The following is a 25,365-nucleotide window of genomic DNA, read 5'->3' as shown; positions in this document are numbered from 1 at the left end:
TCGTCGCCGCTCGACCTCCACTCGGCTCGTCCACCGTCGACGCCGACATATCACTGGCATAAACAACAACAAAACCGACAGCCCTTCTCTTAGAAACTCGTCTCTCACTCGACGTTTGATCACCTCTCACACTGCCCCGGCCCCACCCACCCCAGGGCCAATCGCCGGGGCAACCACCATTTAATACCCCCCCTGGTCCCACAGGCGCACCACCACCTCACCGCCATGCCGCCTATCACGCTCAGGCTGTCCCTCAGCAGCCTCAACCCCTCGACGACAGCGACGCCAGAGACGCCAGCAACCCCAGTCATCAAGATCAAGGGCAAGAAGAAGGCGGCAAATGGTGCCAGCGAGCCGTCCACTCCACTCCTCGACTCGCCTTCCCCCGCTCCCGTCGCGACTCCAAAGATCAAGCTCAAGAACAAGCCCAAGAAGGCCTCGGGCTTGTCTTCGAGACATGTCTCTGTGGGAGCAGCAGATGAGGAGGATGCGTCGGCCAATGGGTCACAGCCTGGCCCATCAACTATCCGCTTGACACTGCCCAAACCACCGTCGGCAGTGCCTTCCCCCACGCCCCTCGCGACTTCGCCGGCTGCGACGCCAGTGGCCACCCCGCTCGCCATGACGCCCGTCACGCCTGTACCGACGCCACCAGTGCCTGAGCGGATACCGAAGAAGCGTGGGCGTCCACCAAAGATCCGCCCGACTGCTATCCCACCCCATGTGGTCACTCCGCAGGTCGTCCGCTCTCCGACGGCTTCGGCTGTGAGCACACCAGCATCGACGCCAGACTTGAATGTCAAGGTCGAGCCATTCGACTATGACAGTGTCGATCCCTTGTCGCTGCCTCTCTCCCCTGCCGCCGGGGCCATCACACCATTCAACGAAAGCAGCATGACACCTGGAGATCGGGAGGGCAGCACCGAGCTGTTCACGACGTACAACCGTCCGGTGGTCAAGTGGAAGCGCGTCAAGCGGCCATTCAAGGAGCTTGCCAATAAGGCGCTCCATGAGATGCGCCGTAAGGATGTGGTGGGTCTGCTATTTGCACAAGCCGGACTTGCCAGCTGACCACACAGTACGGCTTCTTCCTTGAGCCAGTCAACCTGGACGACTACCCCGACTACCTTGAGGTGGTTGGCGGCGAGGACAAAATGATGGATCTGCAGACGATGCAGACCAAAGTAGACGAGAACGAATATCGCTCGATGGACGAACTCGAGGCCGACTTCAAGACCATGATCGACGCCGCCCTAAAGTTTAATCTGCCTGGAACAGCTCCATACCGCGAGGCCAACAAGGTCCAGGCGCACGGCCAAAAGCACATTGACCGTGCCAAGCCGCTTGTTCTCACCCCGTCACCGTCGCCGGAGCGAGAGCCAGAGCCGCAACGCCAGTCCGTCATTCCCGAGTCGGAGACAGGCACCCCGGCGCCGGTCTACCGAGGCAAGCCCCAAAAGGACGTCCCTCCAAAGAACATCATACCCGACGCTATGCTCGCGTTCCCGCCCAACTCGCTCCAGGCCCGGGCGATTGGCTGGAACCTGACCGGCGGCCGTATCGTTCGTCCCAAGCGAATGGTTCGTGGGCGAGAAAAGTTCTTCGGCAAGTGGCGCGAGTATGGTGTGGATGGCAGCCTGTCCCTCGCCGAAATGGACGATCCCCAAGAACACCTCGATATCTTCCGGCAGCCCCGAGGCGACGAGTGGCGCACGGTTACAGACTGGCCGACCATGCTCGATGGCAACGAGGGCAAGTCTTGGTGGGACTGGGACGGCCCAGGTGGTGCCACTGGCCAGCCGCCACTCCCCAACACCGAGCGGTTAAAGCCAGAGCCACTCAAGACTCGTGAGCTCGGCCCTTTCGACTTTGGCGTGTATCCGGATATCGAGCGTGAGGTCAAGGACCTGCGAACTGCGAAAGCCTCCCAGCCGTATGACCCGGAGGAGGACGAGCTCGACGTCCTGGCCGAGCAACTTCGAGCAGACGCCCCTCCACCGGTCCAGGTGCCGCCAAACTGGCCGGCGCAGTCGTTTGTGAATGCCTACGACCGACCCTCGGCAACACACTGGCTGTACAACATGTCGTTGGGCGGCGTCCGCGGCGAGGCATACACCAACAGCGTTCAAAAGTTCCTGGACGGCGCGATGGGGAGTGCGAAAGCGAATGGCTCCAAGACGACCGACGACACGGCGTCCATCCTGCAAGAGTATGTCACCAACAAGTGGCGCGGAGGTGTTCTCCAGTCGGATACGTCGCGAATCGCCAACGACACTGTGCGGGCGCTTCAGAGTGCGGCCGCATCGCCATCCATTGTCAAAACGGAGGCCGGTGCTGTTGTCAACGGCTCTGCTACCCGACCGGAGTTTGCCCCGGCCGAAATCCTCAAGAACGCTCACGACGCGTACTCTCGCGTCGCGTTACGCGCCCTCACCTCACCTGCAAACCCCCTCAACATCCAGCCACTCCTCCGTGAGCCCTCCGACTTCCTGTACCTCGGTGTGGGCGGCAAGTCGGGTGTGAACGACGCGGTCGCCTGGGTCGGCGGGGAAATCAACAGGGTGAGCGGCGAGCGACGAAGCGCGGACGAAGCGCAGAAGGCGGCGGCGGCCAAGGTGGATGCCGAGTGCGACACCGAGATGGCCGATGCGTCTGCACCTGCTGCGATATCTACTGCCAACGGCGAGTCTGCAGCCGCTGGCGTCAAGCGGCGCAACAGCGACTCGGATCCCATGGACATTGCAGCGAAGCGGCGCAAGGTGGTGGAGGCAGTGGCTGCGGACATTGCGGCAGAGAAAGCTGCTGTGGAGTCTGCTGCACCGACCCCCACGCCCGCGGAGGCCGCGGCGAAGGCAGGTGAAGCTCCGGCCGCTGCCTCAGCTCCCGCTACGTCGCCTGCGCCTGCGGCAGCTGCGACGCCCGCTGCGGCTCCAGGAACGGCAACTCCCGCCGCCACGCCCGCTGCGACGCCCGCACCAGCTGCTGCAACCTCTCCCACCAAGACCCCTGCCGCCCCCGACGACAGCGAAAACGGCCTTCGACAGCTCCGCCTCGAGCTCGTGGCCTTATCCAAGTTCTACCCCCTAGCATCGCTCAAAAAGATGAGCAAGGAGGACGCCGAGCGCCTCCTGCCTCCCAACGTACGCAACCTCATGACGCGGCCGGCGTAGCCGCGGTGCATAGTGTAGTGACCACATCGCATATTGTTTCATGTACATGCATTTATCTCATAGCGGGCCGGGCAGAGCTGCCTCGGGTTTGATTCGGATTGTGCGGATTCGGTACTGTGTTGGATCTTGTTTGGTGTTAAGCGCGGGGGCGCGAGGCGATGATGTAGAAGGCGTAAATGACGCCGGGGATCCAGCAGAGGATCCAGAGCTGGCGTAAGCGCGGTCAAGGGGGAAACTCACAGCAATGTCGAGGAGGACCTCGAAGCCGCAGCCGACGCGGAGGGCGACAGCAAGCGGGGGGATGAAGAATGCGAGGACGTAGAGCCAGACGTCGGCGATGGGGTTGCGGGCTAGTGTCAGCGGCCAGCGGCGCGGGGGAAGAACGCACAAGGCGGGGGCGAGTGGAAGCGCTGCGCGCGATCGCCGGGGCCCGGGGCGGCGCGCTCCTCGCCGTTAGGTGCCTTGGTGTCCATGTTGTCGACGAAGCGGCGCGAGCGGGTGAGGGGTGTGATGCCGCGGGGATGGGGGGCTGTTGTATCGCCTTGGGACGACCTCTCGGGCCAGTGGAATCTCTGGGCGCGGACGAGCGTGGGCAGCGTGGGGGTGGGGCCAAAGTGGGCGGTGTGCCACTCGCCCCCGGTGCCCTCGCCCGCGGGCTCCGACTCTGCGGCGGTGGTCGACGCCGTCCAGTCGGTCGTGCTCGACGCCGCGCGGCTCGTCGCGCGCCACACGTGCACTGCGGTCGGGGCGAGCGTCAGGTCGGGCGAGGAGAGGCGCCACTCGACGTGCGAGGGGGCGGTTACGAAGGTGTCTGGGGTGGTGGTGCGCGGGGAGGGGGTGGGCATGGCGGTGGGTTGTGGGAAGGGGGGAAGAGAGAGAGAGTTGGGCTGGGGAGAGCGGTGCTGGGGCTGGCGGCTCGTCGTACGAGCTCGTGACGCCTGTGCTGCCCTCGGTGCTCAGCGATGGGAGGTTACGAGGGCGAGAGCACACAGCCACGCCACCCACACGCGCCACACTCCGCCCCGCGCGCCCCGCCCAGTGCAATTGCCCCCGCCCGCCGCCACCCACCACGTGGTGAGATTGGATTTTGAAACTTCAACAAGTCGCACCTCCACCCCACCTCCCCACTCGACATCACACAATGGCCAACAAGCGGAGCAGCCTGCAGGCCGCGCCCGCAGCAGGGCGCAAGACGACGTTTGGCGACGACGACGCGGGCGACGACTTTGTGCTCCCCGCAGCGCGGGCGCCCGCCGTCGCCGCCGACAGCGATGAGGACGACGACAGCGACGACGACGACGCGCCAGAGGCCGTCGGGATGAGCTCTGGGCGTGAGGCGGAGCGGCGGCGTGCGGAGGCGGAGGCTGCGTGAGTTGCTCGACGTCGATGGCACTGTGCAAGCTGACGCTGCAGGGAGCGCGAGGCCGCGCGCACTGCCGCCAAGGCGCGCGCCGCGAAGATTGCGCTGGCCAAGGGCGCGGCCAAGGGCGCTAAGAGCAAGCGGAAAGCCGAGAGCGAGAGCGACGAGGAGGAGGAGGACGACGACGAGGACGAGGAGGCGCAGCGCGTGCGGAGACGGATGGAGGCCGCCATGGCCGGCGGCGACTCGGACGACGAAGACGACGGCGACTCGTTCCACACCGACGACGACGAGGAGGAAGACGCCGACTCCGACGCCGACTCCGACGACTCCGAGACGCTCAAAGAGGGCCCCCTCACCGCCGCGGACCGCAAGCTCCGCGCGCGCATGGACGCGATGATGGCCGCGATGGAGGCGCGCGCGCTGGGCGACGCGGCTCCGGCAGCCAAGGCCAAGGCTGCTGCCGCTGCCAAGCCGAAATCCGCACTCAAGAAGACTGCCGCCGCGCCCGCACCAGCACCGGTAGAGAGCGACGACGAGGCGAGCTACGACCTCGTGCCCGGCCTCCCGCAGGCGCTCCCCGCCTCGCTCCTCGCGGCTGCTGAGGCTGAGACTGCCGCTGCGGCCGAGGCGCGGGCCCTCGCCCAGCGCGCGCGTGGGCAGGAGGACGCCGAGCGCAAGCAGGGCCAGCGGAGGCGGAAGAAGCGGCGCACTGAGGCCACGTCGAAGGCGATTGAGTAAGTGCTGTAGACTGGGAAGGCTCAGCTAACACCTCCAGTGCCAAAACCACGCTCCACCTCCTCCCGCCCGTCCTCACGTCCACGACCGGCCTCCCGCCCGTCGTCGCGCCGAAGCAGGCTGTCGCTGCCTCGGCAAAGAGCATCAAGACGTTCTACAAGCGCGCCATGAAGGAGAGCGGACACATCCCCGGCCGCGGCCTGCTCGACGGCCGCCAGCGCAAGCCCGCGCCAAAGCCCAAGGCAAAGGCATAGTAGATTAACATGTACATTGTCCTAGTAATGCCCGGCCGCTACCATATGCCCAGGAACGAGCCCACGCTCCACGCAATCGTCACGCACCCCACCGGCAGGATGCCGACGTACACGACCATGTCCTGCCACAGCCGGCGCCCCAGGCGGCGCTTCTGCAGCTGGCGCTCCTTGCGCGCGAGGAGCACGTCGGTCGCCGGGTCCTGCAGGCTGTCGGTGCGCGCATGGCCGGCGCGCGGGGCCGAGCCACGTTGTGGCGACGGGTGCTCGCTCGGCGCTGGCGTCGCCGCGGCGGCTGCGGCCGCGGCCGCTGCCTGTGCCGCTGCGCGGTTCGGGAAGATGATGGCCAGTGGCGAGCGGACGTGGAACGTGATGATGAAGAAGACGGCTGGGGTGTTAGTGTCTGCTCTACTGACGCCGACTTACAAGGCAGCAGCCAACCCACGGCCAGCGTCGCCATGACGCCCGAGAGCTGAATCTTGTCCGCGACAACCCCGCCGATGCACGCAAACGCAACGACCAGCACCCACAGCCCAAGTCCGACCCACCGGCCGGCCTTGTACCGCTCGGCGCGGTCAACGTGGAGCGCCGAGAGGACCGTGTCGCGTCCACGCAAGAGCCACAGGTTGATCGAGCCAAGGATAATCGCGCACATAAGCGCACGCGCAAAGTTGACCCAGCCGTCGTCGTCCGGCAGCTGCTGGAAGACCGTCGGTGCGGCGTCGAGCAGGTAGTATGGCACGAGCGCGAGCGGCAGAGCGAGAACCACGAGAATGACGGTCGTTGCGAGCACCGGGACGATAAACTTCTGACGCTTGGTGCGTGCGAGCGTTCCGTGGATCGGGAGGGTGAGCAGGTGCGGCGTGAAGAACACGGCGATGGTGGTCAGGCCAGAGCCGGCGTTGCCGGCCGACAACCCGCGCAGGCCGCGGCGCAGAAGCTGGCGCGTGGCGCTCGACACCGTCTCACTCGCAGCGTGAGTCACGGCGTGAGTCACCGCATGCGTCATGTGCTTGGCGGCGTCGCCCACGGACGTGCTGTTGACATGCCCACCAGCCTCTTCATTCGCGTCGTGGATCTCGGACGTTCTGCCGATCGCAATGAATGTCACGACCGGGAGCAGGGTGACGAGGATGATGGGCATGATGCGCAGCGAGCGCAGCGCGCGCGACGGCGCAATGGCGGGTAGCAGCGCCATGCTGGCGACAATCGTCCACAGGATGCGAGACTGCAGCACGCCTTCGGGGAGGTACGTCGCGGCGATGGGCCTGATGAGGGGGAAGAGAGCTGGGGTCAGCACATGGCTGAGCGTGCACACTCACTCTCGAGCCAGCCGATCGTCGTCCCAATGACCGACACCATCACAAACGCGCGTCCAACGCCCAGGCCATACTTGCCAAAGCGCTCGCCGACGCACTTGGCAAACACCTCTTCAAAGCTCCACACCTTGAGGTACCATGCGAGGTAGACGATGACAATGTGCGCGCACAGGCTGAGTGCAGCGAGCACGCAGAAGACGGGCACGAACAGGGCCACGCCGGCTGGCAGAAAGTCATATGGCACGGCCGCGAGTGCGGGGAACAGGGCGAGCGGGTGCGCAAGAATCAGAGGCGGAATGAGCTGCGCGTGTCAGCTGTGCCTCTCGGCCTTGTGCGCGTCTTCTCACCTCGAACAAGCCCTTGTCGCCGTCGCCGGGCTCCTGCTCCCACTTGCGTCTTCTGCGGCCGCCGCGGACGAGTGGCTGGGACTGGTCTATTTCCTCGCCGCTGACCTCCTCCTCCTCGTCGTATTCGTCAAACTCAAAGTCGAACGCGTCGGAGAACGAGCTCAGGGACGCCGAGTGACCCGGCGATTCAGAATCCGAGCCCGACGCGGCGAGCTCGGCTTCCAGCTCGTCAAGGTCGAGGTCAGAGCCCTGGTCGGCGTCGTCCCCTTCCTCGGCAGTAGCAAACGAGTCGGCGATGCTCGCGCGCCCGCCGCTTATGCTCCGCCCGCGCGTGCCCGTGCTCGGCCCGACGCCGCGGTCATCCTCTGCCGGGTGGGAGAGCGACAGGCGCGGGCCCACGTCACTGGGGCGCGCTCGGGCCGACAGCGGGCCCGGCGACGCCGCGCGCGAGTGGCTGCGCGAGTTGGACGCCGAGACCACGCGTAATGGTGGTGGCGGGGACGAACGCTGCGAGTCGACCATGGGCGGTGTCGGCCGGTCGAGACGTGTTGTGAAAGTGCAAGTTGATGTACTCCAGGGAAAATGGGAAATGTAGGAACGGGTATCGGGGCGCGAGAGGGCCGAGAGATTGGGTGGGTGCGGCGCGTCGACGTCGAGAGTGAGACGAGGGCAAAGCTGGAGGGCGGCGCCGAGAGACGACGATGGGACGGACGACTGAGAAGTCAAGGATGCGTCTGCGCAAGTCATTGGCCGCCGGAATTCATCAACACGCGTCTGACATCCCCACTGTACAGCATCGGACGTCGCGTGGAAATCTGATTCCGCCACACCCCGCGTCACTTGCGGCCTCCACCAGCCAAAGTCGTCCGCCAGTCGTCCCCCAACATTGCATCGCAACCACATCGCGCGACAACAAGCACGCATCGCGCACAGCACGACGCAACATGACCCAAGCAACGTTCAAGCGCAACGCGCACGCGTCGTACTTTACCCGCTGCCTGCGCGCCATGCCATCGCAGGCGCAGGAGCAGGATTCCAACCGGTAAGCACTCCGCCTCGTCCTCGGCTGACCCGCAGCGTGACCCTCGCCTTCTTCTGCCTCTCCGGCCTCGCCCTCATCGGCAAGCTGGACCCGTCCGCCGAGGACCGGGACGCGTGGATCGAGTGGCTGTGGACGCTGCAGGCCCGTGCGTGGCGTGCTAGCTAGAGGGATCCCGCTGACGGACTCTAGCGGGCGGAGGGTTCCGGGGAAGCACCGGCGAGCCAGCGAGCGCGCCGGGCAACCTGCCATCGACGTACACTGCGCTCGCGTGTCTCGCGCTCCTGCGTGCGCCGCTCGACCGACTCGACAGGAAGGCGCTGCGGTCCTTCCTCGCCGCGTGCCAGGCGGAGGACGGCAGCTTCTCGCCCACACCCGACACGCAGGGCCTGTTCCAGAACGACATGCGCATGGCGTACACGGCCAGTCTGGCGGCGAAGGTAGCCGGCGGGGGGCCGGCATTCGACGAGCCCGCAGCGATTGACTTTGTGATGCGGTGCCAGACGTGGGAGGGGGGATACTCTGGCCGGCCAGGCATCGAGTCGCATGGTGGGTCTGAAAGCCTTTGACGTCGCTGACCCGCCAGGAGGAACAAATTACTGTGCGCTTGCGGCCCTGTCGCTGCTCGGTGCGCTCGACAAGGCCGACGTGGCCGGCTCGTCGCGCTGGCTCGTGCAGCGCCAGATCGGCGGGTTCCAAGGACGGCCAGGCAAGCTCGAGGACGTGTGCTACTCGTTCTGGTGTGGTGGTGCGCTAGCGGTGAGTGGGATGGCAAGTTGGCGAATGCAACCCTGATCACGCTCCAGACCATTGGCCTCGCGTCGCTGGTCAACGAGGAGCCCAACACCGAGTTCCTCCTCGACTCACAGTCGCCAATCGGCGGGTTCGGCAAGGAGCCAGAAGAGTTCCCCGACCCATTCCACTCGTACCTCGCGCTCTCGGCCCTGTCGCTGACAGGCGCGCGGGAGAAGCTCGAGCTGGCCGAGATTGACCCAGTGTACAACATGCCGCCGTGGGCGCGGGACTGGCTGCTGGCGGAGGCGTAGGCCGGCGTAGGGGCATTGCATGGGGTGTGGGAAGGAAGCGGATAACACATATGGTGGCATGTCGGGGCTAGCAGCTGGGCTGCACTGTAGATGGATATACATAGCATGGTACGGGTGGGTGGCTGCCGAGACCGCGTGCATCTAGAGGTTTGACTTTTGGCGCTTGTGGCCCGGCTTTGCCTCCTGCTCGGCCTTGTTGTAGATGTCGTTGTACTTGCCGAGCGCAGCAGTCTCCAGTTCGCCCTCGTCGCGGCCGTCAAAGCGGCGGGGGTCGAACGCGCGCCTCAAGTCCGCGTCGACGCCGTCGGCCTCCTTCTTGCCCAGCGCCTCGAGGATCTGGTCGGCGAGCACGCCGACGACGCCGCCCGCCGACGTGACCCACACGCCGACGGCGCACCAGAGCCCCGCCCCGTCTCCGACATCCAACGCGCCGACGAGGGGCAGCGCATCCGGCGTGACGGTGAACAGGCCGTTAAAGGCGTACGGCACGCTGCCTGCACTGACCTCGTGCACGCCGTCCCTCTGCGGCGTGCGGTAGTTCCTAAAGCTCTCGGCCGTCTTGGGCGGCAGCAGCGTGATGGCACGGTTGAGTGCCGGGGCGATGCGGCTCTCCCAGTCGCCGTACGCGTTGTCGAGCGCCCCGACCCGCCCAAGCGCATAGTGCACGCTCTCGTGGTCGTAGCTGCCGATGCCGTCGCGAGTGCCGTGGTCGCGCGCGTACGCGTGCTGCGCTGGGAAGCGCACGAACGGCTGGAGCGTGGGCCGGGCCGCGCGCTTGCCGGCGTAGCCGTAGGGGTGGGCGACGGACACCGCCGTGGCTTTCAGGCTGGGGAGCAGCTGGCCGCCCCACACGCCCGTCGCGACCACGACGTGCGCGGCCGCAAAGGCGCCCTGGCTCGAGTCGACGCGGAACCCCGAGGCGGTCTTGACCACCGCGCTGACGTCGGCGTCGAGCAGGGTCGCGCCGGCGGCGCGCGCGGCCTCCTGCCCGTGCCGCGCGATGGCCTTGGCGTTGGCCAGCCCATCAGAGGGAAAGTGGACGGCGGCGAGGGCGCGCTGGTCGACGAACGTCGGGGCCAGGGCGCGGGCCTCGGCGCCAGACAGCAGGCGGTGGGGGAGCCCAGCGGCAGCAGCGAGCGCCGCGCGCGCCTTGAGCGCGTCGACGGCGGCGATGTCGGCGTCGAGGTCCGGCTCGTCGTGCACGCCCAGCGCGACCTCCATCCCGCCGGCGGTGGCGAAACCCCCCGGGATGCTGTTGTACAGCCGCACGCTGCGCTGTGCGACCTCGCTCAGCGCGGGGATCGCGTTCACCTGGCCCACGAAGCCGGGCGCGTGCCCCGTCGAGCCGGGCAGGCCGGAGACGTCGCGGTCGAGCAGGAGGAGGCGCGCGTGCGGCGCCAGCCGGGCGGCGAGGAGCGAGCCGACGATGCCGGCGCCGACGATGACAATGTCATACTCGGACATGGCGGTGTATGGGCGTCGAGGACGAGTGGTTGATGCCAAGTTGGCCGTCGGGTCGTGGCGGACAAGGACAAGGAATGACTCGACCACCGGCGACCCGGGCAAACCGATTTCCGGGCCGAACGCCAAGACGACACGCGGCGGGGCTACTTATCGGCACGCGACTGAATCGCAGTGGACGGCGATTCCAGAACACGAAACAGGGCCGTCGGTGCAGAGCGCGTGGCCGAGTGCATAGCCTGGCCACCGGGAATGGTGGCAGCAGTGTCGGGCCCCGTGGGATAGAGCACGCGGCGACGTACGCCTGCAGCTCTGAAGCTCTGGCAAGACCAGGCCGGGTGCTGCCTGCCACTTAACGATGGGCCCTCCCCCATTCATTTCCCCCTCCCCCTCCCCCAAGGTCAGCAGCATGCACGCCTATGTACTCTTGCTGGCCCTGCGCTGCACTGCACTGCTCGTCGCTGCCCCCTCCCCCCCGCAGCTCTCGACGCCGTCGCGCCCAGCCAGGCAGGCGGCCAGCCAGGTGGCACTGACGTCACCCCGCGCTGCACTGCTCTATTTGCAGCCCAGCCAACGCCTTCAATATCAAGATCGCGCACTCGTCGCCCAACCTCCGCCCCTCTCTCCCCCATCGCACAACTCACCATGGCCTACCAGTCGCTACCTCCGCCCCCTCCCCCGCCGCCAGCCTACGCGACGATAGGCGCAGGCGGCCGCCATCTCCCGCCCCCGCCCCGGCCGCGCCACCTCCCCCCGCCACCTCCGCCGCCGCCGCGCAACGCAACCCCGACGATTCACGTCGCCCCGGGCACGTACGACGAGCACAACCCCCCACACGTGGACTACGCGCCCAGCCCGCACGCGCCCCAGCATAACCCGTACGCTCTGCCGCCTGCTGGGCAATCCTCGGGCACGCGCGCTGACTTGCTTGCCCGTCCTCCGTTGTCCTCGTCCTCGTCGACAAACTCGATCCCCACCCACCCCGTCCTCTCGCGCAGGATGACCCCGACGACGCCGCGCCGCCTCCCGCCCCCGTATCAGCCGGGCCAGGGCGACCCGTCGGCGGACATCTCGCTCGCCGACTTTTCGATCAGCGGGCAGGAGCCCTGGGTCGACGACAACGCGCCGGACGAGTTCATCCGCGACCCCCACAAGCTCATCGCCTACCTCGTCCCCCTGCCCCCTCCGGCCAGGCTGTACGCCGACGAGCAGCCCCCGCCGCTCCGCTTCCTGACGTACACTCCGCCCCCGCCGCCGCTGGTCAAGGCGCCCGACGAGGATAGCAACAAGGCCCAGAAGGCCATGCACAAGGTTCAGTACAAGTGGCAGCAGGAGCTGCGTGAGGCCCACGAGACCGACGCCAAGGTGACGTCGTGGAAGGGGTTCAAGGGCCGCCTCAACAAGGCCATCGACTGGGGCATGAGCAAGACGACGAGCGCCGACCTCGACTTTGTCACGCGTATCCCGACCGACGGGGAGAAGGTGCACCAGAAGAAGCCGGGCCAGTCGGGGGCGGCGACGCCTGCGACCCCTGCCACGCCTGGTGGCGCACACACCCCCGCTGGCGTCGACCCCGACCTGGCCCCGACGCCGGACGACCACCACGTCTTCGCCGACGACGGCGTGCACGAGAGCGAGACGACGCGCGCCACGGTAAAGCTCGACGAGCTCGTGCTCATCTACCCCATGACCATGGACATGACCGAGAAGGAGATCCGCGAGGAGTTTGTCAACTCGCTCATGCGCACAAAGTCCAAGGCGCAGCGCGACGCCGTCATCGCGACCGGCCTGCTGCCCGTCTCAGTGGCGGTCGACACGCTGCTCATGTTCGTCGGCTGGGTCTTTGGCGGCCTGTTCGAGGTCGACGCGGTCTGGGCCGCCAACTCGCTGCGCGGCGCCAAGACGGCCCGCAGCGTGACCAAGCGCCTGGCGTCCTCGACAAAGTCGGGCAGCGTGCACAACTCGGACGAGCACATCCAGCTGCGCTTCATCGCCAGCCAGCGCGCCCAGCCGCTCCAGGACTACCTCCTCGGCCAGTGCCTCCGCAAGGACGTCGGCATGTTCGCCCGCCCCCGCGGCGTCGTCATCCCCACCAGCAACGACGTGCTCCGCTCCATTGGCTGGCACAACTCGGGCGTGTATGAGGAGACCAACTGGGAGGACGAGGCGTGGGAGCGCCACCAGGTCGAGGCGGACCTCGACAAGACGTTCCAGAAGTCCGCGAGTGCGTGGGACAAGTGGCTCAAGCTGTACGAGCGCAACCCGCAGCGCGCGCTCAAGAGGTAGCCGGGTATAGACTTGTAGACCAATATAACGACTTGATGAATACACGATGAATGTTGGGATGTGGGACACCTCGCTTCGATGTATTCCGACCTCACCGCATTAGCACTGCAGCATTATCCAAAAAGCTGGTCTCAATAACAAAACATTGGCGTCCCAATGGTGCGGGTTTCTCACGTTCCCTAACGGTGCGGGTTTTTCACGCTCCTTACACGGTGAGGGGTTTTCATGTGCCCTAACAGTGAGGGTTTCTCATGTGCCCTAACAGTGAGGGTTTCTCATGTGCCCTAACAGCGTCTCTCGGGATCGAACCGAGGTCACCCACATTATTTCAGTGGTCTAAGTGGCAATCATACCACTCAGGCAACGCGTATTCGCTGCGTTACTGACCACATGCAGGATGCCTTTTCAGGAGCATGCATGAGAGGCTCCCGCACACAACCTAAACAATGGTGTACGAAACCACTGTGCGCCAGTCACGTCTACCTACAAATCGCCCTCCCGAGCTGTTTATGCATGCAACCCAAGCATGACAGTGCGCTTGCACGCGCCGGAGGATGCCCCATCCCCCGTGCTGAGTGCGATTGACGCCTCTCTCTCCGGCAGCGGAAATGACGCCGGTTGTGCGCTTCATTGAATGACTTCATGCAAATACTATGGGCCAACATGCAAGTGGAGTCGCTACTTCTTCTTCCCCTTCTTCTTGTTGACCACGACCAGGTCGCCGCCCTCGCCACCGTCGGTCCCACCCGCCTCCTGGATCTTCAACCCCGCCTCGAGCGTGAACATGAGGTCGCGTACCGTCTCGTTCAGGCTGTCCACCTCGGCCGCCTTGGCATCACGCGCGGCACGCACCGTCGTCAGGTCGTCGCGGAGCTTTTGCACGCGCGAGTTGAGGCCCTCGGACATGGCCTTCTCGCTGCCGAGCGACGTCTGAAGGCTGCGGCTGAGGTCAAGTGCCTTTTCTGCCCGACGTTCTGCCTTCTCGCGCGCCTTGTCGGCCTCGACGCGCCGCGCCTCGGCAACGGCCGCTGCGTCCTCAGCCTCCTTGGTTCGCGCCGCCGCCGCCTCCAGCTTGGCAATCACGACGGCCTGGCTCGCCGCCTCCTGCTCGTAGTGCTGCCGCATGGCCTCGAGCTGCGAGCTCAGGAGATAGCTGTACTCGAGCGTGATGGATTCTATGGTGGACATCTTCTCCGCGTCGTTGGACGATGGTCCATCGTTGACTTCGCTGTCGCGACGCTCGTGTGCTTGCGAATAGGACCCGCGGTTGGCCCTTGCTGGGGTCGAGGGAGCGCTACCGGCCATGCTTTCTGGAGCAGAGTGACTGTAGCCAGAGACGTTCTCAAGTGACCTGTTGAGCGGCATGGGGCGGCGGTGGGTGGCGGCGTGGGCGGCCAGCGACGACGCTGATGGCAACTCGACGAGCTTGCCGTCCGTTCGCGTCTGAATCAGACGATGAACGTAGTTGTCGCCCTCGTAGTCCCACACGCGCTGTGTTTCGACCTCCATTGCCAGGACATGTCCGCTCTCTTCCCAGTGTCGTCTGGCGTGGCCCTTCGAGTATCGCCCGCAGCCGACCGCACCGCACACGACACATATCCAGATGTTCTCCGTGCTGTCACACATGCCGCACTGGGTGAACCGAGTAATGTCCTCGCCGCGGTCCCGCTCGAGCTGGCGCTTCTTGTCCTGCGCTGAGGACAACAGCAGATGGCTGACGCGGCACACGGGGCAGCGGCTGTCGCCCCACTTGCGCAGGCAGTCGCAGTCGAACGTGTGGGCACAGGGAAGGGTCACAAGGCCAGTCACGGTCGAGTCGAGTCGCTCGAGGCAGACAGGGCATGAAGGGAGCTCGTACATCCCCGTCTTGCTCACGCCCTTGAGTAAGTCGGGAAGTGCGCGGGCTCGAGAAGCGTACACGCTTGGTGGGAAGGCCGGGATCGCGACGTCCTTGGGCTCTGCACCTTCGAGCTTGTGCAGCACGAGGTGATGGATCCTGATCGGATGGCAGGTTTCTCGAGTGTCAAGCGTCGAGAAGGCCTTGCCCGTGAAGATGATCATAAAGTCGGACGCCTGGAGCGGGTCGCGGAACTTGAGAATGGCAATGGAGCGATTGGGTGTTGTTGCTTCCCTGCGGGCGTCAGTGCTCCATTCCATGTCCGCAGGCCATTGTTGGCCCAACTCGTGCTCACCTAATCATGCGCACACCTTCCAAGCACGTGGCCCAGCCGCCGAGGAACTCGAGCAGGTCGGCAGGCCGCATCCAAGCAGGCACAGCGAGGATCGCCACGAGGCTCCCATCCTCCCCCTCGGCATGTTCCCCCGCATAGTCTCCTTCGGCCGTTCCACTGCGCGAGCTCTCGCCGTTCTGGCCCTCGAGGCGGGCGATGAGGGAAGGTGGTGGCTCGTGCTTGAACAGGTGGACGACACCGCGGCCGAAGAGGGACACGCCGGTAGCGGTCGTCGTGTCAACGGGGATCGGGCCGGGGATGTGCGCCAGGAGCGGCTGGCGCGAGAGCGAGTCTGGTGTCTCTGGCGGCTCGGGCGTGTTGCGTTTGCGTGGCTTGATGCGCACGAGGTTGCTTCCTCCGGCGTCGAGGGACGACCGCGCTCGTGACCCCGGCACCGACCTGCTCCCCTGTGCTGCTGGCCTTGGCTTGTCGACCATGCCGCGCTCTTCCTCCCAGTCCTTGTTGGTGCTCTTCTCGCGCGTAAAGTCGATCCAGTCGACTTCGATCTCGCCGAGGCGCCAGTCGTTGTGTTCAAGTTGCTCCTGCTCTGGATGGACGGCGATTACAATCGAGTACGTGTTGTAGTCGCTCTTTGTGTGAGAGTAGGTCATGAGGTTGTTGTTGTGTGTATGGGCATTGCGTGGAGCGAGAGAAACAATGAGAGGGAGAATGAGAATGCACAGGATGGATTTGGGTGGCGACTGGATGGATCAGCTGTGACGCAAGGCGAATCTGGCACAGTGGCGGTGAGCGGAGGCAACTCCGCTCAACCTCCCTCCGAGGCGAACTCGGCCACAACGGCCCGAAGGTCAGTCGCGCGTTATGTTGAAGCCGACATACCGGCCCGCGGCGGTCGGCGGTCCTCCGGGCTACAAGCTCTTAAGCAGGCCATGCAGCGGCTCGAACGTCTCCCCACTAACCCATCTCGCTATGGCGCCGACCATCTCTGCCCGCGGCAAGACCGACCTGGACGCGGCGCTCGCCGCGGCCATCGCTGACCCGCTCCTCCCCGCACAGTTCTGGGGCGTCACGACGGCCAAGGGACCAATCTACTTCAACTGCGGGGGCGAGCGGGTGCTCCACGAGCCGGAGAGGGGCGAGGTCACCGAGGACACTGGTGAGTTACTTCCCCGGCCCCGCTGACGCCAGTACTCCAGCTGTGGTCGATGACCAAGCTCGTCACGTCGGTCGCGTGCCTGCAGCTCGTGGACCGCGGGGAGGTGTCGCTCGACGACGAGGGCGTTATCGCCGCCCACCTCCCCGAGCTGGCGGCGCAGCGCATACTCACGGGGCACACGGAGGCCGGGGCCGAGGTCTGGGCCGAGCGCACGAAACCGCTCACGCTCCGCCACCTGCTCAGCCACACCTCGGGCGTGCCGTACCCCGAGATGCCGCCGGCTATCGCCCGGTGGCAGACGGAGCACGATCACCCGTGGTACTTTGCGCCCGGGGCTGGTATCGAAGCGCTCGCCGTCCCGCTCGAGTTTGAGCCGGGCGCCGGGTGGTCATACGGCCTCGGCATCGACTGGGCGGGCGTCCTCGTCGCGCGCGTGAGCGGGAGCACATTGGGCGACTACTTTTCTGAGCACATATTCGGCCCGCTGGGCATCACGTCGCTGACGTTCGTCCCCGCGCCGGGGGTCCTCGCGCGGCTCATGAAGGAGACGTGGCGCGACGCCGAGGGCGGCCTGGTCCAAGCCAACCCAGATACGCGGCCGCTCGACGCGGCGGCGCTCAAGACCCACGCGGGCGGCGCCGGCCTGCTCGGCACGGCGAAGGACTACCTCCGCTTCCTTGAGGGGATCCTCGCATCCGCGACCCCCGGGGGCATTCTCAGCCCGGCGAGCTTCGCGCTGCTCTTCAAGAACACGCTCCCCGCGGACCGTGGCGCGCGGCACTACGCCGACATGGAGGCTTTCATGGGCTCGTGGGGGACGTACGACTTCAATGCTGAGCTTGGGTTCAGCGTCGCGCTTGCGACGAACGCGAAGGACGCGGCGAGCGGTCGCAAGGCCGGCAGCGGGGCGTGGGGCGGCATGGCCAAGACGGAGTTCTGGATCGACCCGGCGTCGGGCATCGCGGTGAGTCGTGGCGCTGTGGCACGGCTGACGCCAGGGCTTTTGCGGCACCCAGCTCGTCGGCGGCGAGGTCAACCCCGACCCGTTTGCTGCCGTGTACGCGGGCTTTGAGAGCTGCGTGTACGCTGCTTTAGAGTAGGTCGAGAGATGCAGGTGTCGCCAACGCTGCAGGCAGCCCAAGCGGCCGCGAGGGGCACACTCTGAGCCATGGTGGCGAGAGTACCATGCGCTCGCGGCAGCCCAGCGCCGGCGCATGCTGCGGCACCTGAGGCACCAGGCGGGCCGGCGCCGTGGGGAGTGAGCTGTCCAGCCGGTGTGCACAAAACGACCCAGCGCCTGTCACTTGTTCATCTTCAACTACAACTTCAACTGAGCAGTACAACGTACAACTGGCGGAAATGCCTCGACTAGTGCCCGGGGCCGTCCTTGCGGCCGGGCGAGACTGGAGTCAGCGACTTCCACACGACCACACTCACTCATGTCGGCGATCTTCTGCGTGGTGCTCTTCTGCTCGGGGGACACGGCGGCGCGGGTGCGCGTGTCGCGCTCCTTGTCGAGTGCCTCGGCCTCGAGGCGCGTGTCCGACTTGGTCGAGTCGGGCTGGAGGGTCGACAGGACCTGGGTGTCAGCGGGGCGCCTTGGGGAGCGGCTAACCTTCTCGGTGACGCTGCGGCGGCCTGGGTCGGGCATGGTAGAGTTGTAGCTGTAGAGTAGAGTAGTGGAGATGAGAGCTTGGACCGAGCAGACCGGATGGGGATGGTCAAGACAAGGCGCGCCGCGTTATATGCACAGGCCCGTGCGCCGCTGTGCGACTGCTGTCGCCGCCGCCACCGGCGTGGAGCGGGCGACGGCGGCCGCGCACTCCGGCAGCCTGTGACGGGGGGCAGTGCCTGTGTGTCACTGCCACGACGCCGCCATGACGCGGCGATAAACAAACGCACGTCCGCCGCGGCCAGCCCAGACGGCGTCGCGGACAGCCGGGACGTGCCGGTGCGTCATGGCGAGCGGTGTTCGGCGCGTGGGAACCGTGTTGACTCGGGCGGGGTGTCTTGTTGATGTTGTTATTTTCGTCTGGGGTGTTGGTGGCGGCGGCGACGGCGGCGACTCGACTGGCGTCGCGGGCTGGCATCATAACCGCCACACCATGGCGTCATGTCGATCGGGTGGCGAGAGATTGGGGGACGGTGCTGCATGACGTCGGGACGCGCACGCCGGGCATGAATCATGCATGCAGGTCTAGTCGCGTGAGACGCACTCGGCCACTCGGGCACTCGGCCGTACTTGATAGCCTGGGGGGGTGGCAACGGGCCGAGATACGAGACGGCGTGGCTTGGCCACAACCGGTTCACCCGCCCCCCTGCCCGAGCCGACCACGGGGCGAGCTCAGCAGCGCCAAGTCCCCCAGGGCTTACACCGCAGCCATCCTGCATGCCGAGCACGCTACCGAGCAGCCCGCGCGGCACGCTACCCCGCCGGCGCTCTGTCATCTATCGGCCTACTCCGACGATGCCGAGCCGGCAGGCCGGGTATGGCATGTGACGAGCCGTCGGTCCGCAGTTATCTTGGCTCGGCGGGCCCCATCGACGCTGATCCTCCCACCACTCACGCACTGACAATGACAGCGACGGACACCACCAGCACCAGCCCCGACTGGGCGCAGCGCGCGGCGGCCAAGCGCGCGGCGCGCGACGCGCTCCTGCCCCCCGACACGCTCCTGCCCCCGGGCACCGTCCCGGCCTCCACGGCCGACGTCTCGGCCGTCCCGCGCACGTGCGGCCTCCTCTCGGCCCAAGAGCTGGAGATCACCGAGTCGGACACGGGCGACATCCTCGCGCGCCTCGCCAGCGGGCAGTGGAGCGCCGAGGCCGTGACGCGCGCGTTCTGCCGGCGCGCGAGCATCGCGCATCAGCTGGTAAGCCCCGGAGAGCTCCGCGCTGACGTCGCAGACCAATTGCCTGACCGAGGTCTTCTTCGAGGCGGGGCTCGCGCGGGCGCGCGCGCTCGACGACGAGTTCAAGCGTACCGGCAAGGCTAGGGGCCCGCTGCACGGCCTCCCGATCAGCCTGAAGGAGCAGATCGGCGTCGCTGGCGTCGAGCGCTCGTTCGGCTTCGTCGGCTTCCTCGGCCGCGTGTGCGAGCGCGACAGCGCGCTCGTCGAGATCCTGCTCGCGGCTGGCGCGGTGCCGTACTGCGCGACGAACATCGCGCAGGGGCTCTTCTTCGGCGAGGCGGTGAACAACGTGTTCGGGGAGACGGTCAACCCGTACAATGTGGGTCGCAGGCTGGCGGAGCTGACGCCAGCGCACCCTCACGCCGGGGGGCAGCAGCGGCGGCGAGGGCGCGCTGCTCGCGCTCCGCGGCAGCCCGCTCGGCGTAGGCAGCGACATTGGCGGCAGCGTGCGCATCCCCGCCGGACACTGCGGGCTGTACGCGTTCAGGCCGAGCTACGGCCGCGTGCCGTACGAGGGGACGTGTAACTCGCAGGAGGGTGGGTAGCGGCCTTACGCACCGCTCACACCCCCAGGCCAGGACTCGATCCGCTCCGTCCTCGGCCCGATGTCGACCTCGCTCGCGCCCCTCCGAACGCTCTTCAAGGCGGTCCTCGACGGGGCGCCGTGGCGCCTGGACCCGCAAGTCCTCCGGCAGCCGTGGAGCGCTTCCGGCGCCGCGCTGGCCGAGCACGGCGGCGGGGAGCGGCTCGTCTTCGGCATGCTGCTCGACGACGGCGTCGTGCGCCCGGTGCCGCCGTACGCGCGCGCCATGGCCGAGACGGCCGCGGCGCTCGAGGCGGCCGGGCACGCCGTGGTGCCATTCACGCCACACGCCGCAGCCGAGGGCATGCGGCTCTTCTACGAGAGCTTTGGGGCCGACGGCATGGTGCGTGCGACTGCGGGCGAGGCTGACCCCAGCGCGACCTGTTCGACACGCTCGCGCTCTCGGGCGAGCCGCGCGCCGGGCCGCACGCTGCACAGGGGCAAGGGCAGGAGCTGAGCGTCACACAGTGGTGGGCGCTGCATAGGCGCAAGGGCGAGTACTTGAAGCAACAGCTCGACGCGTGGAATGCGACGGCGGCGACGACGGGGACGGGCAGGCCGGTCGACGCGGTCATCTGCTCCGTGGCTGGCAACGCGGCGCAGCTGCTCCGCCAGCCGCAGTGAGTTGGCGGGTGCCACGCGCGCTGACGCCCGCTAGATACCACACCTACACGCACTGGTGCAACCTCGCCGACTACCCCGCCGTCGCGATCCCCGTGACGCGTGTGGACCCCGCGCTCGACGCAAAGGTCGCGCGCACCGAGTTTCATGGCGACTTGGACAGGCAGTTCTGGGAGCAGTGTGCGTCGCGCTGACTGACACGGCTGACGTTAGACGACCCCGCCACCTATGCCAACGCGCCCATCGGCCTCCAGGTTGTCGCGCAGAAGGGCGAGGACGAGGCCGTTCTCGCCATGGCCGAGATCGTCGACAACGCGCTCAAGGCTCACAGCGCAAGCACCCCCCGCTAGGTTACTCGATGCATACGTGCAGCCCGTGGTGCGTGGCGGCTGCGGCGCGGCGCCGCACCACCACCCCCGCCCTTCTATGATACACTCCAGCCAAACTACGAAAGTACAAGCCGTGACTAGTTGTTTTTCTGTGCACAATGCGGCCCCAGCCGTTGAGGCTGAGCGGCGCGGGGCTTCTATATGGTTGAACTGATACAATTAGGTTAATACTTGACACCGAGGGCGGTTGAGAGCTCGCGGAAGACGGACAGGCGCTCGGCCGCGTATTGCTGGGGGGGTCAGTGGCGGGAGCGAAGCGTGACGCAGCACTCACAAGGTAGTCAAACTCGGGCTCATACCCCTCCGTGCCCGCAATAATGTTGCTGATCTGCTCGCCAGCCTGGACCACGCCCCACAGCGACCAGAAGGCCGAGCACGCCGGGCTCCACAGGCGAACTTCGCGATCGAGGCGCTCAACCTTCTCCTGCTTGATCGCCGCCGCGTCGTGGATCACCTCCTCACCGGCGCTAAGGTCCACCGACAGGTACGACCGGTACCACGCCTCGCGCTGCTCGTCGGTCGGGTACGGGTAGTGCGGCTTGAGCGACCACGACAGCGTCTCGTGGTGGTAGTTTGCGCGCCACTCGTGGAAGTGGTTGGCAATGTCGTACCCGCGGTGGTTGGGCGCGGCGTACTCAAAGTCGATGACAATGTACTTGTGGTGCTCGGGAACGCCGGGGGGCAGCTCGGCGTCGAGAAGCAGCAGGTTGCCGTACTGCGTGTCGTTGTCTAAGGTGTCAGAGTGGTCCAGCGCCACAACTCACGAGCAAACACAAGCCCTTTGCCCTTGTCGGCGTGGTCAGAGACAAACCGGCGGTACGTCTCGAGCTCGTCGCGAAGCCGGTGCAGGCCAAACGACTCGACCCACACCTCCCACTTGCCGCCCGCCTGGGACAGCGTCGTGAGCGTCTCCTCGGCCATCGGGATCCACTCGTGGATGTTGCGCCACACCATGGGCTCGCCCTCGCGTCCAGCCTCATAGCCGAGCAGGTTGAGGTCGACCGAGTGGAGCTCACGCATGCGGCGGGCGATGCTCGATGCGATCGCGGGGACGCGGAGCTCGTCGGCGTGCAGCGCACGCGACGGGAAGAACTGCTCGACACGGCCGTTGAGGAACGTGCCATACACACGCGGGCCGAGGCCGTATGTCGTCGAGAGAAGGTGCAGAATCTTCAGCTCCTGGTCACGGTTGATGAGCTGGCCAGACGACGGGCCGTACACGCGCAGCAGGAGTGTCGGCGGGAACTGGTCAGAGTTCATCGGGGGCGGGTGGTCCGGGTCAGTCGCGGGCATCGTGGGCGTGAGGAGGGGCGACATGGAAGGGGACGTGGGCGTCGGGCGCGGGTTGAACGACACGAAGAAGACGGCATTGGTGAGGGCGCCAGAGACTTTCTGTAGATGGATGCGCGACGGGGTGAGGTCGGGGTGAGTCCAGAGCGGAACATTGAGGCGGCGAAGGATCGACAGGACCTTGGTTTTGAAGACTGGGTGGCGCCACTCGCTGCGGGGTCAGCGGGTCGTACGGCGAGGTGACACCCCTGCCATCCCCATTCTCGCCCACCACTCTCTGCAGCGAGGCAACTCCGCGCGAGCGTTATTCGCCCGTCACACAAGCAAGATGAATCGCCACACCCCCTCCCGCACCGCTCCTCGGCCCCCTCGGCCAGACACCCCCTTGCGTTCCCAGTAACACTTACCCAGCGTCAATGGACAAGTCGACGTGCTTGACACCTCCAACCCCCGACGGATCCTCCCATGGCGTCGAGGGCACCGACGGGCTGCCGTCAAGCCAGAACTCTGAGAGCTTTGAGAAGCTGCCGGTCGACGTCTTGCGGCGGATGAGGCCTGGGGCGGCGACAGGCATGCTGCCGGCGAGGCTGGGGATCTGCGCCGGCGACTGAGGGGGGTGCGCTGCGAGCAGGAGGGGCGAGAGCGGCGCCGTGGCGTCGAGCGGGCGGTGGTCGGGCGTCAGGACCATGGTGCACGGCTGTTGCTGCTGTTACTGTCGACTGTTACGAGTAAACAAAGAGATTGCCCGAAAAGATCGAGCCAGTGGCAAGGGGGAGAAGAAATGTCGCGTGACCGCGGTTGGAGCTAGCGAGGAGTTCGGGTCGGAGGCGGCGGCAGGGTCGGCTGCTGGCTGGCTACTCGGGCAGTCGTTATGCTTTTGGATCTGGACCCAGATTGAGTGAGGCGTGGCGTTGATGGGGCAAAGAGGGGGATGCACAGTCGTTGTCGTGTCGTTGCGACAAGTGACAGTGCCCAGTGATAGCACCAATGATGTTTATTGGCCGTCATCGACCCCCCGAGTCCCAACATTTCTTGTCCCTCCCGCCGGCAGCGCGTGCCGCCCAGGCCGAACCTCTCATAACAACGGCGGCCGTACTCGCCCGACCCCCCGCCGCCGCGCCGCGCCCAGCGTCCGGCGTCGCCCCGAATCGCTCCACGCGCTACACTTCGATGACCGCATGACAGCATGGTGCAAGCTTTTGCTCCCGAGATCTCAACCACGTGCATTTCACGCGACTATACTTCCGTGCCGATCTCACGGAGAAACCCTGTACTCCGGTCATGTCGGCTGGCTGGCGGCGCCGCGCGGCGCGCCCAGCTGTTCTCGAACCGTCGCGATTCTTTGGGCGAGGCGGGTTGTGGAAGTGCAAGGGCAAACATCTTCGAACTCTTTGCTCTCTACTTCAGACGGCATTGAACTCACTCTCCAACACCCCGCCATCCCGCCAGCCCACCCTCATGTCATTGACAAGATCACGGCAACGCACACTGGCTTAGACTCGACGTGTGCATCCCCCACCCCCCTCGCCCCCTTCCCTCCACCGCGCCAAGGCCACCACGCCACGCGCCTACGCCACCTCCAACACCTTCCCTCCCCGCCTTGTCTGCCGCCGGCTTCAATAACAATGGCGGCTCACTACCCAACCTCATCGCCCACATTCCCGCCTTCGCCGTCCACCGCGCAGTACCCAATGTTTGCAGCGACACCCTCAGGCGCGCACCCCCACGGCTCCCCATTCACGCCCGGCTTCCCATCGCGCACACCGACACCACCACTATCGTCGAATCGCAAGCGCCGTGCCGGTAGCCCGCCTGCCGAAGGCCAGCCCGGTCCATCCAACTGGGCGACCTCACCCCTGCCCAGCCCCGGACTGCACGACTCGAAGCGTCGGAGGCCAAACCTCGCGAATGGCTTCTCGGCAATGTCCATCTCGCAGCAGGCAACCCCCTCTCCATCCCCATTACCACGCGGTCCAGTCCAGCAGAACCAGAGCGACGCAGACGACGACGAGCTCCTCGAGCCGACCCAACCCCCCGTCGACGGCGACGTCGCCGTCGAGGTACTGCCAGACGGGTCGCCGACGTCGTCCCGCCACGCGAGTCGCCCACCATGGCACCGCACGGCTTCCTTCTCGTCGACTTCCCCGAGCGAGGACGACTATGATTCCGACGCGACGTTCCGTCTTCCTCAAGAAAAGGCGCGGCGGCGCACCGCGACACCGATGCGGCCGAGCGAGGTCGAGCACCCTGTCGAGACGGTGGCGCTCCGTGGGCACGCGCGCCAGCCGAGCAGTGGGCACGGGCCAAAGGTCGAGTACTTTGACACGCCAATAAAGCGAAAGAAGCGAAGCAGCCCCGACGAGCCCAAGCCTAAGAGACGGAAGGAAGGCATGGACGTTGACTTGGATCACCTCCCACCAGAGTCCTACGGCCCGGGTTGGTACGAACCAGAGAAGGACCGGATCGTCGTCACGTCTTTGTCCAGCCCCGAGTCTTCGCCCCCGCCACCAAGCCGCCGGGGATCGTCGCCAACCAAGGAACAACCCTACTACGACTACGAGACGAACAAGCAGTTATCGCAACCCGGTACGAGCGGCTTTACAATCTCCCCATCGCTCCTCACCCACATTATCAACGCACAACGCGACCAGATTGTGGGTGGTGGGTTCCAGGACTCTCCGTCGCAGGAGCGCGGCCTCGTGCTGTACCGCCCACTGGGTATCCCAGCTGCCGAGGACGTCGTGAAGGAGTGGTCGCGCGGCAGCGGCCCCCAGCCGAAGCACCAGTTCCCCGACCCCGATGGCGACAGATTTGAGGAGGTTGACGACGACGAGGACATGTCAGCCGAGCAGCCGGTTGTCGGCGTGCCGGTTGACGCCGGGATGGACGTCGAAGGCGGCGGAGGGTTTGGGTACCAGCCGTACCCACAAGCCTACCCCCAGGCTGACTCGCCCTGGGGCCATGGCGACGACGAAATGGACATGGATTAGGGAGAGTCACCAGGGGATCCATTGTGAACGCATTATCTGTTGTTCGTTGCATTGTGTCATGCATTGTTGTCACATTACCGCTCATTGTAGTTGTCGTCGTTCAGTAGCCACCAGTTGCCGCTTGTGACGCAAAGTGGAGGTCGCACTCACACATCTGCTCTCTCTCCTACTCTGTCTCTCATTCCGCAACACACACCGGCCTCACCACGCAACAT

General features: G+C 66.1%; 13 protein-coding genes across 13 annotated transcripts; 7 read left to right on the top strand and 6 right to left on the bottom strand.

The window, feature by feature from the left end:
* Positions 1–225: 225 nt before the first annotated feature.
* Q8F55_005571 (uncharacterized protein) lies at positions 226–3,170 on the top strand (the record flags this gene model as incomplete). Its single annotated transcript, XM_069354060.1, has 2 exons — positions 226–1,032; positions 1,080–3,170. The coding sequence occupies 2 exons, from the start codon at positions 226–228 to the stop codon at positions 3,168–3,170; spliced, it is 2,898 nt and encodes a 965-aa protein (XP_069208702.1).
* Positions 3,171–3,306: 136 nt separating this feature from the next.
* On the bottom strand, positions 3,307–4,015 carry Q8F55_005570 (uncharacterized protein; the record flags this gene model as incomplete). The annotated part of the gene is made up of 3 exons (XM_069354059.1): positions 3,307–3,378; positions 3,411–3,520; positions 3,559–4,015. The coding sequence occupies 3 exons, from the start codon at positions 4,013–4,015 to the stop codon at positions 3,307–3,309; spliced, it is 639 nt and encodes a 212-aa protein (XP_069208701.1).
* A 296-nt stretch (positions 4,016–4,311) lies between these two features.
* On the top strand, positions 4,312–5,522 carry Q8F55_005569 (uncharacterized protein; the record flags this gene model as incomplete). Its single annotated transcript, XM_069354058.1, has 3 exons — positions 4,312–4,538; positions 4,584–5,267; positions 5,309–5,522. The coding sequence occupies 3 exons, from the start codon at positions 4,312–4,314 to the stop codon at positions 5,520–5,522; spliced, it is 1,125 nt and encodes a 374-aa protein (XP_069208700.1).
* A 38-nt stretch (positions 5,523–5,560) lies between these two features.
* Positions 5,561–7,707, bottom strand: Q8F55_005568 (uncharacterized protein; the record flags this gene model as incomplete). Its single annotated transcript, XM_069354057.1, has 4 exons — positions 5,561–5,907; positions 5,946–6,806; positions 6,842–7,139; positions 7,186–7,707. The coding sequence occupies 4 exons, from the start codon at positions 7,705–7,707 to the stop codon at positions 5,561–5,563; spliced, it is 2,028 nt and encodes a 675-aa protein (XP_069208699.1).
* Positions 7,708–8,129: 422 nt separating this feature from the next.
* CDC43 (geranylgeranyl transferase type-1 subunit beta) lies at positions 8,130–9,270 on the top strand (the record flags this gene model as incomplete). Its single annotated transcript, XM_069354056.1, has 5 exons — positions 8,130–8,227; positions 8,263–8,372; positions 8,417–8,773; positions 8,811–8,983; positions 9,031–9,270. The coding sequence occupies 5 exons, from the start codon at positions 8,130–8,132 to the stop codon at positions 9,268–9,270; spliced, it is 978 nt and encodes a 325-aa protein (XP_069208698.1).
* A 141-nt stretch (positions 9,271–9,411) lies between these two features.
* Positions 9,412–10,734, bottom strand: Q8F55_005566 (uncharacterized protein; the record flags this gene model as incomplete). Its single annotated transcript, XM_069354055.1, has 1 exon — positions 9,412–10,734. The coding sequence occupies one exon, from the start codon at positions 10,732–10,734 to the stop codon at positions 9,412–9,414; it is 1,323 nt and encodes a 440-aa protein (XP_069208697.1).
* A 642-nt stretch (positions 10,735–11,376) lies between these two features.
* Positions 11,377–13,017, top strand: Q8F55_005565 (uncharacterized protein; the record flags this gene model as incomplete). Its single annotated transcript, XM_069354054.1, has 1 exon — positions 11,377–13,017. One exon carries the CDS (start codon positions 11,377–11,379, stop codon positions 13,015–13,017), a length of 1,641 nt encoding a protein of 546 aa, XP_069208696.1.
* Positions 13,018–13,695: 678 nt separating this feature from the next.
* Q8F55_005564 (uncharacterized protein) lies at positions 13,696–15,859 on the bottom strand (the record flags this gene model as incomplete). The annotated part of the gene is made up of 2 exons (XM_069354053.1): positions 13,696–15,148; positions 15,210–15,859. 2 exons carry the CDS (start codon positions 15,857–15,859, stop codon positions 13,696–13,698), a joined length of 2,103 nt encoding a protein of 700 aa, XP_069208695.1.
* A 319-nt stretch (positions 15,860–16,178) lies between these two features.
* Positions 16,179–17,465, top strand: Q8F55_005563 (uncharacterized protein; the record flags this gene model as incomplete). Its single annotated transcript, XM_069354052.1, has 3 exons — positions 16,179–16,365; positions 16,398–17,329; positions 17,364–17,465. The coding sequence occupies 3 exons, from the start codon at positions 16,179–16,181 to the stop codon at positions 17,463–17,465; spliced, it is 1,221 nt and encodes a 406-aa protein (XP_069208694.1).
* A 268-nt stretch (positions 17,466–17,733) lies between these two features.
* Positions 17,734–18,016, bottom strand: Q8F55_005562 (uncharacterized protein; the record flags this gene model as incomplete). The annotated part of the gene is made up of 2 exons (XM_069354051.1): positions 17,734–17,768; positions 17,803–18,016. 2 exons carry the CDS (start codon positions 18,014–18,016, stop codon positions 17,734–17,736), a joined length of 249 nt encoding a protein of 82 aa, XP_069208693.1.
* Positions 18,017–18,941: 925 nt separating this feature from the next.
* Q8F55_005561 (uncharacterized protein) lies at positions 18,942–20,831 on the top strand (the record flags this gene model as incomplete). The annotated part of the gene is made up of 7 exons (XM_069354050.1): positions 18,942–19,238; positions 19,273–19,596; positions 19,628–19,814; positions 19,851–20,203; positions 20,236–20,480; positions 20,519–20,583; positions 20,695–20,831. 7 exons carry the CDS (start codon positions 18,942–18,944, stop codon positions 20,829–20,831), a joined length of 1,608 nt encoding a protein of 535 aa, XP_069208692.1.
* A 203-nt stretch (positions 20,832–21,034) lies between these two features.
* Q8F55_005560 (uncharacterized protein) lies at positions 21,035–22,848 on the bottom strand (the record flags this gene model as incomplete). Its single annotated transcript, XM_069354049.1, has 4 exons — positions 21,035–21,100; positions 21,145–21,599; positions 21,635–22,371; positions 22,568–22,848. The coding sequence occupies 4 exons, from the start codon at positions 22,846–22,848 to the stop codon at positions 21,035–21,037; spliced, it is 1,539 nt and encodes a 512-aa protein (XP_069208691.1).
* A 937-nt stretch (positions 22,849–23,785) lies between these two features.
* Q8F55_005559 (uncharacterized protein) lies at positions 23,786–25,150 on the top strand (the record flags this gene model as incomplete). The annotated part of the gene is made up of 1 exon (XM_069354048.1): positions 23,786–25,150. The coding sequence occupies one exon, from the start codon at positions 23,786–23,788 to the stop codon at positions 25,148–25,150; it is 1,365 nt and encodes a 454-aa protein (XP_069208690.1).
* Between the last annotated feature and the right edge of the window lie 215 nt (positions 25,151–25,365).

Source organism: Vanrija albida, assembly GCF_041260175.1.
Source record: "Vanrija albida strain AlHP1 chromosome Unknown contig_4, whole genome shotgun sequence".
In the NCBI taxonomy this organism is placed as follows: Eukaryota; Fungi; Basidiomycota; class Tremellomycetes; order Trichosporonales; family Trichosporonaceae; genus Vanrija; species Vanrija albida.
This window is presented reverse-complemented; position numbering and strand designations above follow the sequence as displayed.